Source organism: Capra hircus, chromosome 7 (genome assembly GCF_001704415.2).
Source record: "Capra hircus breed San Clemente chromosome 7, ASM170441v1, whole genome shotgun sequence".
Classification (NCBI taxonomy): Eukaryota; Metazoa; Chordata; class Mammalia; order Artiodactyla; family Bovidae; genus Capra; species Capra hircus.
Genome location: NC_030814.1, coordinates 38,774,525 through 38,788,024, shown reverse-complemented (window position 1 = coordinate 38,788,024; position 13,500 = coordinate 38,774,525). Strand labels below are relative to the sequence as shown.

The following is a 13,500-nucleotide window of genomic DNA, read 5'->3' as shown; positions in this document are numbered from 1 at the left end:
TTTTTCACAAGCCCTCCTCTCCCCCACCCTTAGCAGTGTATGATTAAGACCACACTTGGAAAACAGTCTCACAGCCTATTCCAGACTGCTCTGAACCAATAAAACAAAATCAGAGATGTCCCAGTGCTTACTAGGTACACAGCCATAAACAAGTAGGAAATGCAGGCTCTTTCCTTAAAGGGATTATAATCTGATTGGGAGATAAAAGACACATTTTGTGAAGAGTCAAACTAATGCTACAATAAATAGTGGGCATCCCTTGTGGCTCAGTGGTAAAGAATCTGCCTGCAATGCAGGAGACTTGGGTTCAATCCCTGAGTTGGGAAGATCCCCCGGAGAAGGGAATGGCAACCCACTCCAATATTCTTGCCTGGAGAATCCCATGGACAGAGAGCCTGGTGGGCTATGATCCATGGGGTTGCAAAGAGTCAGACATAACTGAGCCTCTAAGCACACACACACACACACACACACACACACACACACAGAAATAACAGTATCATTCAGTGAACACCTACAAAATGCTAGATCCTGTGCTAAGGCCTTTATTTATATACTCTCATTTAATCCTCATTTAGTCTCTGGAAGACAGGTCTGTTTTTGTTTTATTTATTTGGCCGCACTGGGTCTCAGTTGCAGCACCTGGGATCTTTGTGGCCGCGTGTAGGATTTTAGTTGCAGCATGAAGGATCTAATTCCCTGATGAGGGATCGAACCCAAGGCCCCTGCATTCAAAGCTCAGAGTCTTAACCACTGGATCACCAGGGAAGTCCCAGAAAACAGTTATTTTTATTCCAACTTGTCAGGATGGCCGAGTGGTCTAAGGCGCCAGACTCAAGCTTCTACTTCTCACTTACTAATGGTTTATTTGCCAATTTTCCTCACACCAGCCTTCCCTGACCCTTAAGAGGTGACAAGACTGATGCCTCTGTTTTTCAAAACACCCTGATGTAACCGACTTTATCTCATTTATCACACCATGTTGCAACTGCCTGTGTACTAGGCTGGGTCTCTCACAAGACTTGAGGACAGATACTCGGTAGTTCCAGGGTCTAGTGCACAGTAGGCACTCAGATAGTGTTTTCTGAATGAATAAAGATTCTGTCTGAAGTCTCGGTTAATATTGTGACTCTAAAGCCCAGGTTTCCCCAGGAGCCATTACAAGCAGCTGGTACACACCAGGCAGATTCCTGTAACTGATTTTTCTATAGGTTGAAGTAATCGAAGAAGGCTCCCTGGAGAAGGTGGAGTGGGAGGATAATTCAAATTTGGAAAGACAGGTGGACGGTGAGCAGTCATTCCAGGCAGGCCAAGGCACAAAGGTAAAAGGGCATACTTCCTAGAGACCCCAGGGGATTTGAGGAGACTATATCCCATCCCCTAAACCTCTCTAGCTTAACCATCTTACATCTAACCTACATCCCAAATACTGCTGTGGAATTACTTTCCTCCAAGCTTTCCAGGGAGATGGCAAATGCTCTTATTGGCTTCCTACGCCTAGACCAGTGGATTTCTCTGTTTGGAAAGTCCCTTTAAATAATGAATGGTGTAGTTTCAGTTTCCATGAAGAAATAAGATCCATTAATCTCTATGATATACTGCTAGGTGGGGGAAAAGGCAAGGGAAAACAGTGTCTTTAGATATCAGCAACTGGGCAATCAGGGGCTAACCCAATTCAGTCCCAATGTGGCAACACATATTAAGAGTTGTAAGAATGTTCCAGATCCCATAACTTAGTAATCCTTTAATGCAAGAAAATACATGTAAACAAGCTCACTGTGGCCTCTCATTTAAATGGGTACCCCTTTAAAGGAGAACCCCCTAAAATTCCAACAGCAAACACTGTACAGCCGTTTCTAACAGTAAACATGGCAGCTTTGTGACTTCCCTGGTGGTTCAGCAGCTAAGACTCTATGCCCGGGTTTGATCTCTGGTCAGTGAACTAGATGGAGAAGGCAATGGCACCCTACTCCAGTACTCTTGCCTGGAAAATCTCATGGGCAGAGGAGCCTGGTGGGTTGCAGTCCCTGGGGTAGCTAAGAGTCGGACACGACTGAGTGACTTCACTTTCACTTTTCACTTTCATGCATTGGAGAAGGAAATGGCAACCCGCTCCAGTGTTCTTGCCTGGAGAATCCCAGGGATGGGGGAGCCTGATGGGCTGCCGTCTATGGGGTCGCACAGAGTTGGACACGACTGAAGTGACTTAGCAGCAGCAGCAGCAGCGAACTAGATCCCTCATGCCACAACTAAAGATTCTGAATGCTGCAACTAAGACCCAGCACAGCCAAACATATATCTATAAATATATATATAATGTATGTATTTATAGATATATCTCTATATATATATATGGCAGTTTTACAGAAACATGGGACTGTATTTACAAACCAATACTGAGCAACGAAAAAGAGAATGGAATATTGCATTTACATGGTGACTATGCCTATTACATATGTTAGAATCAGTGAGAAAGAAAGCAAGGATGAGAGAAGAGAGAAAGAGATAAGAGAAAGAAAAAGCAATGGGATTATGGAAGGTTTTTGGAAATGTCATTAAATGATGCTGAAAATTGTCTTGGTAGTAAATATGAATTATACACAGGGACTCTGTGACTTTGAGTGGGATACTTAACTTCTCTGAACCTTGGTTTCCTGGTTTCCTCCTTGAAAAAATGGGGACAATAACGGTATTTACTTCATAGAGTTGTTTGGAAGATTAAATGAGAGAATCCATGTAGAACACTCAGCATCATGCCCAGTGGATGGTAAGCACTCAGTAAGTGTTAGCTATTACTGTCATTATTATGTCATCAACGCATTTCCTGTGTCCTGCATTGGCAGTTGGATTCTTTACCACTGAGCCACCTGGGAAGCCCTATAATAGCCGTCAGTTCAGTTCAGTTTAGTTCAGTCGCTCAGTCGTGTCCGACTCTTTGCGACCCCATGAATTGCAGCATGCCAGGCCTCCCTGTCCATCACCAACTCCAGGAGTTCACCCAAACTCATGTCCGTTGATTCGGTGATGCCATCCAGCCATCTCATCCTCTGTCGTCCCCTTCTCCTCCTGCCCCGCACCCCCCCAATCCCTCCCAGCATCAGAGTCTTTTCCAATGAGTCAACTCTTCACATGAGCTGGCCAAAGTACTGGAGTTTCAGCTTTAGCATCAGTCCTTCCAATAATAGCCATAGTCACCATGTAAATGCAATATTCCATTCTCTTTTTCTTTGCTCAGCACTGGTTTGTAAACACAGCCCCATGTTTCTATAAAGCCGCCATTAAATATATATATACCTGTGCCAGGTCTTAGTTGCCGCATTCAATATCCTTAGTTGCGGCATTTGGGGATAAGGGGAAATGGATCAATGAAGGGAAATTCTCATATGCTCTAGATAGGAGTGTAAACTGTTCTAGTATAGATATAGTTTTAACTCACATATAAGTTTATATATAACTTTAGGTACAAAATCCATTTGTTCTAGGAATTTCATGTCTAGGAATTCATCCTTAGCAAATAATCTTAGTAAATAAGCTGATATGTACACCAAGGGGAGTGAGTGAGAATTTTGTCTCAGAGTTATTTATAACAGAAAAAGATTGGGAACAACCTAAAGGCCCAGCAATAGTTACATAAATTGCGAAATATACATACCATAGAATGTGGTATAACTTTATGTAATGATACACACATATACTTACATCATTACATAAAGAATACATGACAGAACAATATAATCTTATTTACAGAAGAAAGTATAGGTATTCACTTAAAAGTCTGAGAGGACAGATACCAACTGTTATCAAGGACATCTCTGCCAGAACTGTCATTTGCTCTGAATTATGAAATTTTAATATATATAGTTTAGCATCAGAAAATCCAAGATGGGGTGGAGGGAGACAGTATGGGTATGTATTGATGTTGTTATTTTGTAAATAAGACTCTTGGCTGGGGTAAGGAATTCTAAAATTGAAAATTGTAGATTTGCAGAATGCGGCAAAACTGGTTTCATCAGCTCAGAAACCACTCGGTCCCAGGTCTGGGGTTAGCAACTGTGGTGAATTCTGCTTTGCACATAAATGATGGCAGATTCTGCTGCTAAGTCGCTTCAGTCGTGTCCGACTCTGTGCGACCCCATAGACAGCAGTCCACCAGGCTCCCCCGTCCCTGGGATTCTCCAGGCAAGAACACTGGAGTGGGTTGCCATTTCCTTCTCCAAAGCATGAAAGTGAAAAGTGAAAGTGAAGTCACTCAGTCGTGTCCGACTCTTAGCGACCCCATGGACTGCAGCCTACCAGGCTTCTCCGTCCATGGGATTTTCCAGGCAAGAGTACTGGAGTGGGTTGCCACTGATTCTTAGGGACTCTAAAAAAGGAGACAGACGCAAAACTTTCCTTAATAATAATAAACATGAGAGCCTTTGTAAGTGCTTCATACTTTGCATGGCCAATCTATTTGATCCAGAGAGCAGTCCCATGAGACAGGCTGGGCAGGGGTTATCACGAGGAGATGGAGTCCTTGAGTGTGAAGTGGTATCAGAGTCAGAACAGAGACAAGGGGACTTCCCTGGTGGTCCAGTGGTTAAAAATCTGCCTTCCAATGCAGGGGACACGGGTTTGATCCCTGGTTGGGGAACTAAGATCCTGCATGCTGTGGGGCAACTAAACCTGTGTGCCACAACCAGATAAGCTGTGCCTCACAATGGAGATGCAGCACAACCACAGAAGAACAGGGACAGGAAGTTGGGGCTGGACGCCTGGCCCTCCCGGTTGCTTAGTTGGAACAGACTGAAATTTGCCACACTCCCAGCCCATGCCCGGCACATAGCTGGTCTCTAGGGCAACTGGCACTGCCTCCTCCAGTTGGCTCCCTGGCTTGTGGGCTACACTCCACGGGTACAGATGATCACACCATCTACACCCATCTCATGCCTGTGCTCCTGCAAGTGTTCTTTGCTACAAACTCACTGTTTCCTTTCTTGGTGGCTCTACCCACCTTCAGCACATTGTTCCCTCAACTTACAATGTTATCTGCCTCTTCCAACCTTACCACTTCTCTAAACATCCGAATTCTTTCAAGACCTGTATTAAATGCCACTTGCTATGCAAAGCTGCACCAGCCAGCTGGACCCCACTGCTTCTTCCCCAGATCTGTGTGTCTCAGGACATATCCCATCCTGCTTGCATGAGGATTCTTTGCAGGTGTGTTTTGATGCTGGACCAGACTGGAAGCGTTTTGGGGAAGGGGGTTTGTCTCACTGTTTCCTCAGTGCTGGCCACACACTGAGGTACCCGACACACTCTGGTCAATGAATGTGGGGGTGACTGAGTAAAGGAGGGAATCTAGGAGCATGGATGGAGGGAGGACATGGATGGATGGGTGGAGGAGGGCTGGGCAGAGATGGATGATCACTCAAACCCTGCAGCAGAGCCATCCCTAGCCTTGCCAATGGTAATGGGATTCCAGCCAGGAAGTCCCCAGGGTGAATAACCTCAGGGTTTTTGCTCCTCCACGTCCTGCCCACATCATAAAATTGTAAGTGCTTCCTCTTCATGGGTGGGAAGAAGTGGGGTGACTTTGGGGCTGAGCCTCAGCATCCAGGAGGGTTTATAAGCTGAGGCACCAGGCCCCTCAGCACCACAGCTCTTCCTTCTCATCCTTTGCTCCTGAGGCTCCAGCTCTTCAGCAGCATGGCCTTCACTGGCAAGTACGAGATTGAGAGTGAGAAGAACTATGATGACTTCATGAAGCGCCTGGGTGAGTGAGCTCCCGAGAGCACCTTCCTGGGGTTGGGCGTCACAGCCAGCTTTGCACAGGGAACCCAAAATCCATGAGGCTCAGAGAAGCTGAGTGACTAGTGCAAGGTCACAAATCTAGCAATGGGTGAGATGGAGAGCTGATTGGCTTATTCATTCAAACATTTATTGAATGCTTGCTATATGCATGGGCCAACCTAATGTTACTGATGGGGCATTTCAGCAAGAACGGATCACAGTTACGCATCAGTGCCAGAAGTCATGAGACCCCCCCCCCCCAGGAGCCAAGGATAAGATGACGAGTGATGTCACCACATCCTGCCTGGGGAGAGGTGACAAAGGGGTGGGAACATAGATACCAGGGTTGACAAGCTACTCGTTCACGCCGTCATTCAGCAAACAAGGGCCTCTTACAGTGCTAGGCACCATGGCTGGAGATCAAACACCCCACTCTTCTGACAGCTCGATTTGTAACACTGGTTGGGAGGAACCAGAGAGACAGTGGACTTGAGAATCCTGCAGAAATCTTGGTGTGTCAGCCCAGTGTGAGGCATTGCAGCGGTCTAGATTCAGAGGACAGCCGGAGGGGCCCCAAGAGCAGGGGCTTGGGGCCATGGGGAGGAAAGAGCCCTTCTGAGTCAAGTACTGGGACTGGCCCTGAAGGAACAGGGACCTGGCTTCACCTACAACAGTCTAGTTGCAGGGATCCGTATCTGTAAAACAAAAGCATTAGAAGACAGCCTTGCAGGTCTCATTCATTTTAGGACTTTGTAAGCTTGGGAAATTTCTAGCATACTACTTTCTAGTAGTACAGTAGTAAATTTCTAGTATAGTATAGAAGAGCAGCTATTATTGTCAACTCCATGCCAGGAGTTTTACCAGACATAATCACTGTCATTTAATCCCTGCAACAGTCCTGTGAAATAGGCCTTATTATTCTCAGTTTGTGGATGAAAACCCTGAGCCTTGGAGAGATAGTAACTTGCCTAAGCCACATGGCTCATGACAGAACTGGGGCTTGTGCTCTTGACTGTCAAACCTACCTGCCATGGGTGAAGCAAGCTCATGCCCAAAGCCACAGGTTGTAGGCAGCTCTTACCTGGTCACTCTGCTTGTTCCCGGGCCCAGGGCTCTCCAGCGACACGATTGAAAAGGGCCGCAATTTCAAGGTCATCTCGGAGATACAGCAGGACGGGCAGAACTTCATCTGGTCCCAGCACTACCCTGGGGGCCACTCCATTTCCAACAATTTCACCGTTGGCAAGGAGACCGAGATGGAGACCGTGGGAAACAAGAAGTTCAAGGTGAGAGCCTGCTGGCTACCCTTTCCTCCTTCCCCAGGCCTCTGGCTGACTTCTTGGCTCCCACCAAGTCCCCTGGGGCTGCTCCCTAAGCTGAGGCTTCTTCTCAAGTCTGTGTGTGCGTGCTAAGTCGCTTCAGTCGCATCCAACACTTTTATGACCCTATGGACTGTAGACTGCCAGGCTCCCGTGTCCATGGGATTCTCCAGACAAGAACACTGGAGTGGGTTGCAATGCCCTCCTCCAGGGGATCTTCTGACCAAGGGATCAAATCCAGGTCTCCTGTGTCTCCTGCGTTGGCAGGTGGGTTCTTTACCACTAGCACCACCGGGGACGCCCTTCTTCTCAAGTCTAGTCCACAGCATTAACAGCTTGAGTTACTTGGCAATTTAGCCATTCTTTTTAATGATACGTCAATAATGGACACAATATTGATGATAAAAATTGTTCCCATCTGCCGAATCCTTCACACATATATCCTGGACACTAGCTGGATCTGTCCCACATCTTAATGCAGGTAAGCCCGTGAGGTCACTATAACTACCGCCCCACTTTACAGATGGGGGAGTTGGGCTGAGTCATGTGATTAAATAGCTGCCTGGATCCCACAGCAAGGCTGGGTCTGCACCCTCAGGCAGTCTGGTTCCAGAGAGTATAACCACATTTTTATGCTGCCTGTAGTGTGACCTAGAGATTAATCTTGCCCAGGCCCTAGAACTAGACTTATCTGGGTTCGAAATGGCAATCATGGGTAGCAAAGAAGTGAAAGTTGGCTGTTTATCGCCTCCCTACCCAGAATGGCCCCTCAGGTCTTCCATCCATCCCATGTCCCCTCTGTAGCCCCCAACCCTGACCAAGAAAGTACTCTGCTCCTCAGATTGCCAGGGGAGGAGGATAAGCAGTCATAATATTGATATTCTGCCACTTGGGTATTTTAAAAATTTAACAACTTCTCACGGTATCTTTCAGTTTCAGCACATATTGACTTGGCTTATTCTTTTCTTAATGGTAGTATAGTGTCCAACAGTATGGAAATGCTAGTCAGCATTCCCTCATTAATAGATATTTAAGCTATTGACTGGAGGATAACGTAAGTTGAATACTTAGGTTGTTCACTGTTACAAACAAGGCTGCAATCAACGCTCTTGGATGACATCAGCATCACTTAATAACGAAGATCATTAACAGATTCTGCAGCTAACAAGGAGTGCTCACCAGGGAGCCAGGCGCTGCTCTAAGCACCTTACACATATCATGTGTGACTGTTCAGAAACGTCTGACTCTTCTAGGGAATCTTCCTGACCTCAGGATCGAACCCTCCCCTTCTGAATTGGCAGGCAGAGTCTTCTTCACTGAACCACCTGGGAAGCCCACATATATGACAGTAAATCATTTAATCTTCACACTAACCCCACGGAGTAGGTACAAGTACTATCCCCATCACTGAGATGAGAAAACTGAGGTACAGGAAGGTCCAGTGACTTGCACAGATTATCTGTGTCTTTGGATGTATGTAATCACATGTCTTTGTTGGTGGTGGTGTCCCGTTGCTCAGTCGTTTCCAGCTCCTTGCGATCCCATGGGCTACAGCATCACAAGTCTATAAGACACATTAATTCCTAGAGGGGGCTGCTGGGGCTGGAGGCAGGTCCATTCCCCCGAGGGCTGGTCTGCATTTGTGGGGGCTCTGCAGCTCAGGCTGCCTTATGCTTCCCTTTCAGGTCACCGTGAAGATGGAGGGTGGGAAGGTGGTCGTGGACTCCGCCAACTACCACCACACTGCAGAGATTGTGGATGGCAAGCTGGTGGAGGTAAGTGTCCTGCTGGTTCCCACATAAAATAGAGGATGTTCTTCTGCCCTGAGAGGAGGGCCTCTGGGAAGCTGGCTTTAGAGGCATGGGCTCTGTGCTGATCGCTGGATGCACAGGACTTCATCTGACCTTCACAATCACGCTGTTAGGTAAGGATTTTTATCCGCATTTGGCAGGTGAGGAGACTGAGGCACAGGGTGACTAAGAGATTGGCCAGAGGGCACAGAGCTTTCTTGACAGAGCAGGAATTTGGTGTTAGGCGCCAGACTCCAGTGCCCACACTCAGCCACCTCAGGGGCACAAGTCTGGACTTCCCAGAGTATAAATGAAGCAGGGAGTCCTGGTGGGCCCTGCAAACACAGCTGCCACTCCCTCACTTCCATGAGGGACTTCAGGCCCTGAATGCTGTATCTTCTGGTGTTTCAAGAGAAGCTGGAAATTGGTACTTAAAGTGAAATTTCCAGACTAGCCAATATTGGCAACTAATTAAAAGATTTTTAAAAAAGGTTGGTGGGGCCAACTCACACACCTGTGGACTGACCCCTCCCACAGGCCGTTTCCTCCTCCAGGGGATCATCCTGACCCAGAGATTGACCCCTCATCTCCTGTGTCTCCTGCATTGGCAGGCGGGTTCTCAGTAAACACAGGTTGGAGGTGCTCCACCCCCCACCCAACTCTTCCCCTGGGGGCTCCAGAGTTTCCCTAGGTGAAGGAAATGGATGTGAGGTGACGAGAAAAAGGAAGACGCTTCTACATGTCAGTCATTTCCTCCTCGTGAGCCTATGTCTTGGGCTAGAGACCCCCCCAGGGGAGGTCGGGGCTGTCCTCCCCAAGCCTCTCCAGGAGGACGTACAGAGGGAGGCAGGGTCTGCCACCCTCATTCCTCTCTATCTTGCAATCTCTTCCCTGTTTCCTTGTTTCCTCGCCCAAGTCCAGTCTAGAGAAAAGCAGCACATGGCTCCGGAGGCCCAATGCCCTCACATTACTCCCATTTTACAGAGAAGCCTTAGAGGCTCAGAGACATAGGCAACTTGCCCAAGGCCACACAGCTAGTCTGTGGGGGAGGCAGACGAAATTGGCTGGTTTCTAAACTCTGCCTGTTCTTCCCAGGCCATGGGTCTTCTTTCCCTCCTTTCATTTCAGTTAAAAAAAAAACTATAGTGTTTAAAAATATGTCGGTGTACACATGTGTATACCCACATATACACGCACATATATATATGGCACCAGCTTCTCCAGCGGCTCAGCAGTAAAGAATCCTCCTGCCAACACAGAAGATGAGGGTTTCATCCCTGAGTTGGGAAGACCCCCTGAGAAAAGGAAATGGCAATCCACTCCAGTATTCGTGTCTGGAGAATCCCATGGACAAAGGAGCCACGCAGGTTATAGTTCAAGGAGTTGTAGAGTCAGACACAACTGAGCAACTAAGCACAGGCACGAGCATTGTTTTCTGGACGGAAATTGACTTCTTGGAGAATCTGGTGAAAGCTAGAGGACACTGACTCCCAGAGGCAGAGCTCCCCAGCCTGTGAGGGGTGCAGGAAGAACCCAGGGCAGAGCCTGTGAGGGGTACAAGGAGAATCCAGGGCAGAATGAAGCACATTTGTGCCTGACAGGAGAACTCATCTTCCCAAAAGAAACAAGTGTTTCCTAATTCCTGGGGGGGCACCTGACTATGGAGCCTGTACAGCGTGAGCAGTGCCCAGAGCTCATGGCTGTTACGCACACACACGCACACAGGCACATGGACAGACTAGGTAGCAGAGAGAAGCTGTCTTGGTTGCATATGTCCTCCCATCTCTGGAGACCCAGAATTATCCTGGACACCTTCCTCCTTCTCCACCCACAGGGATGCATTTTGTGAGCATCCCTCTTCCCACCTCCACCCACCACCAGCACCCCTTCTCTCATCACTCCTCCTCTAGACAGAGCCCTGGCCTCCCCCTCCACTCCATCCTCCATCCACCCCATATGAAAATCACACATCACTTTACTGCTGCCCTTGGGCTAAACTGCTTCCACAAAATTCCATTCGCCACCCGTCCCCTCCCACAAGAAAGCAGCTCTCCTCTGCTGGGCATCAGGACCAACTGATGCAATGAGCACATCAATGACAGCGTGTCTTGGCCCTGAGCCCAGGGTGCCGCACACAGCGGGCCTCTGCTGAACAGCATCCTCTTTCCAGCCTTTTCCACAAAACCTTACACTTCCTAAGGGCAGAGACTGTATGTCCTCATCACTGAGCACAGGGGTCCCATAAATGCTAAATGGTATACAGGGTGAGCGTGGCCTTCCTCCTTAGAGGGGTGATTGACTTCTCTAACCTTTAGCTTTCTCATCTGTACAATGGGGCAAGCTCAGTGTTGGGGGGAATGTGACTGGCATGGATGAAATGAAATGGATGGACAAGTGGAAGTTTATCCCAAGGAAAGTCACATCGTGCCAACATGTTAGCACTTTGGCCACATAAAAGTGAACAGAGTGAGCCTTGCAACAAACTGGGAACCAGAGGCCCAGAGAAGCGGTGCACGGGCTCACTCCCATCAGGGCTGGGACTAGAGGCCAGTCTACCTTCCCTAGGCCCCATGGTCATCTTGGGATCCCTGCACTGACTCCCTCTGTTCCCGCTGTTTCTTCCAGGTCTCCACCCTTGGAGGCGTGACCTACGAGCGCGTGAGCAAGAAGGTGGCCTGAGCAGGCCTGAGTTGGCGGGTAGGGCTCCGCGGGGGCCATAAAGCCATATCAATAAAGCTGGTCTAACAAGACTTTTTGCTCATTCCAGAACCTCTCTTTGTTCTCTAGTGTCTTGGGGCAGTTCTGGCTGGTGGAGATGGGAAACCCCTGCAGATGGCTGTGCAGGCCACACCTTGGCCCTGAGGTCCCTGTGGGCCCCATGTCACCACAGAGACTTGGGGTGTGGACAGGTGTGGACCTAAGACCCCTGGCCCCAGAGAAAGGGCACAGATGGTGCTCGAGAGGCATGGTGGGCACATCTCTGTGGTCCCTGCCGCTACCTGCCACCCACACTCAGGGTGGAGAGATCACTCTTTCTCAAGAGACAAATGTCCCCCGGGAGGGGTGACACACTGACTCTCAGATGGGCCACAAGAAAGTGTATCAGAAGCAGGGGGCAGGACTGGTGATTCCCTGGCAGGACTCGCTGCTGCTGGGCGCCGAGGCTGCACAGACGCTGGGATGGATGCACCAGCCAGGAGCAGTGCTTCAGCATGGCTGGGGTCTCTGCTCATTCACTGCGGAGTCCTTCCTTTGGGCCTCAGTTTACCCACTGGTACAAGAGAGGGCCAGGAGGACCAGTGAGGGACTGAGGAGAAATGGGAGTCATGAGATGACAAAGGGGTTATGGGTGTGCCAGGCAGGAACTGAAACGTCATGGATTGAACTAGCAGGGCTTGGATGGGGGGCCAGGGAGGAACTTGGAGAGGCTGCAGTGGGATGGGAAAGGTGATCAGAAAGGTCACTCTGACCCTCAGGTAGGTGCCTGGACCTCTGCATCAGGGAGGATTCCAAGGCCGCACCTGGACTGAGCAAATGTCCCTGCCTGATCGCGGTGTCTGTTCAGGGCATGGAGAGGAGGAGAGGGGTCTGCCTGCCCCTCGGATAGATCATCCCTAACCTCGAATGGGATTTTTTCATTCTCATCTTCCCTCGGTGCCACCCTGAGTTGTTCTCCCTTTTAATTGGCTATGCCACACTGCACACAGGATCCTCAGCTCTGGGGATCAAACGTGCGCCCCCCTGCTGTGGAAGTGCGGAGTCTTAACCAGTGGACCGCCAGAAAAGTGCTTCACCCTGACTTCTTTTTACCCCATACTTTTCTCCAGGACAATTCTTTTGTTTTTACTACAAAGGAAACTTTATATCACTTTCATACATGGAAAGCCATCATCATTTTCCATAAATAGATTTAAACTATTTTAAAAAGTCAAAGCTGAACAATATTGACTTTGAGCTGGATTCTGTTGTCAAAGCTGTGAGCCTTAGGCCTCCCTCTGTGAAAAGGGAAAGAGCCGTACAATAGCCAGTAGCACCAAACAGGAAACTCTCTCCTTCCCTCATCAAAATGCCTGCAGGACTCCACGACAAGAGAAGAATGCACCCTCCTTAAGAACTGAATGATCTAAGTGTCCATCAGTGGATGAATGGATAAAGATGTTTCACACACACACACACACACACACACACACACACACACACACACACAGGAATACTATTCAGCCATAAAAAAAAATTAAATCCTGCCATTTGCAACAACATCGATGGAGCCTGAAGTGGAGTGAAAGTGGCTCAGTTGTGTCCCACTCTTTGCGACCCCATGGACTATGCAGTCCATGGAATTCTCCAGGCCAGAACACTGGAGTGGGTAGCCTTTCCCTTTTCCAGGGGATCTTCCCAGCCCAGGTTTCCTGCATTGCAGGTAGATTCTTTACCAGCTGAGCCACAAGGGAAGCCTTAGAGCCTGAAGGTATTATATTAAGTCAGATGGAGAAAGACTTTTCTGGTGGTCCACATGATTTCAAAATAAAACAAACTCATAGATAGATACAGAAACAGGTTAGTGGTTACTAGAGTCTGGCATACAACAAGTGCTTAATAAGCGCTATGCTATACCTGAC

The 13,500-nt window shown here is 48.4% G+C and overlaps 1 protein-coding gene across 1 annotated transcript; it reads left to right on the top strand.

Moving 5' to 3' along the window:
* On the top strand, positions 5,546 to 13,029 carry FABP6 (fatty acid binding protein 6). The gene is made up of 4 exons (XM_018050090.1): positions 5,546 to 5,755; positions 6,883 to 7,058; positions 8,777 to 8,866; positions 11,507 to 13,029. The coding sequence occupies exons 1-4, from the start codon at positions 5,689 to 5,691 to the stop codon at positions 11,558 to 11,560; spliced, it is 387 nt and encodes a 128-aa protein (XP_017905579.1). The 5' UTR covers positions 5,546 to 5,688; the 3' UTR covers positions 11,561 to 13,029.

Coding starts and splice junctions, on each gene's coding strand:
- FABP6 (XM_018050090.1), top strand. CDS start 5,689: ATGGCCTTCACTGGCAAGTACGAGATTGAGAGTGAGAAGAACTATGAT. Junction 7,059..8,776: donor TGGGAAACAAGAAGTTCAAG/GTGAGAGCCTGC, acceptor CTTCCCTTTCAG/GTCACCGTGAAGATGGAGGG. Junction 8,867..11,506: donor TGGATGGCAAGCTGGTGGAG/GTAAGTGTCCTG, acceptor TGTTTCTTCCAG/GTCTCCACCCTTGGAGGCGT.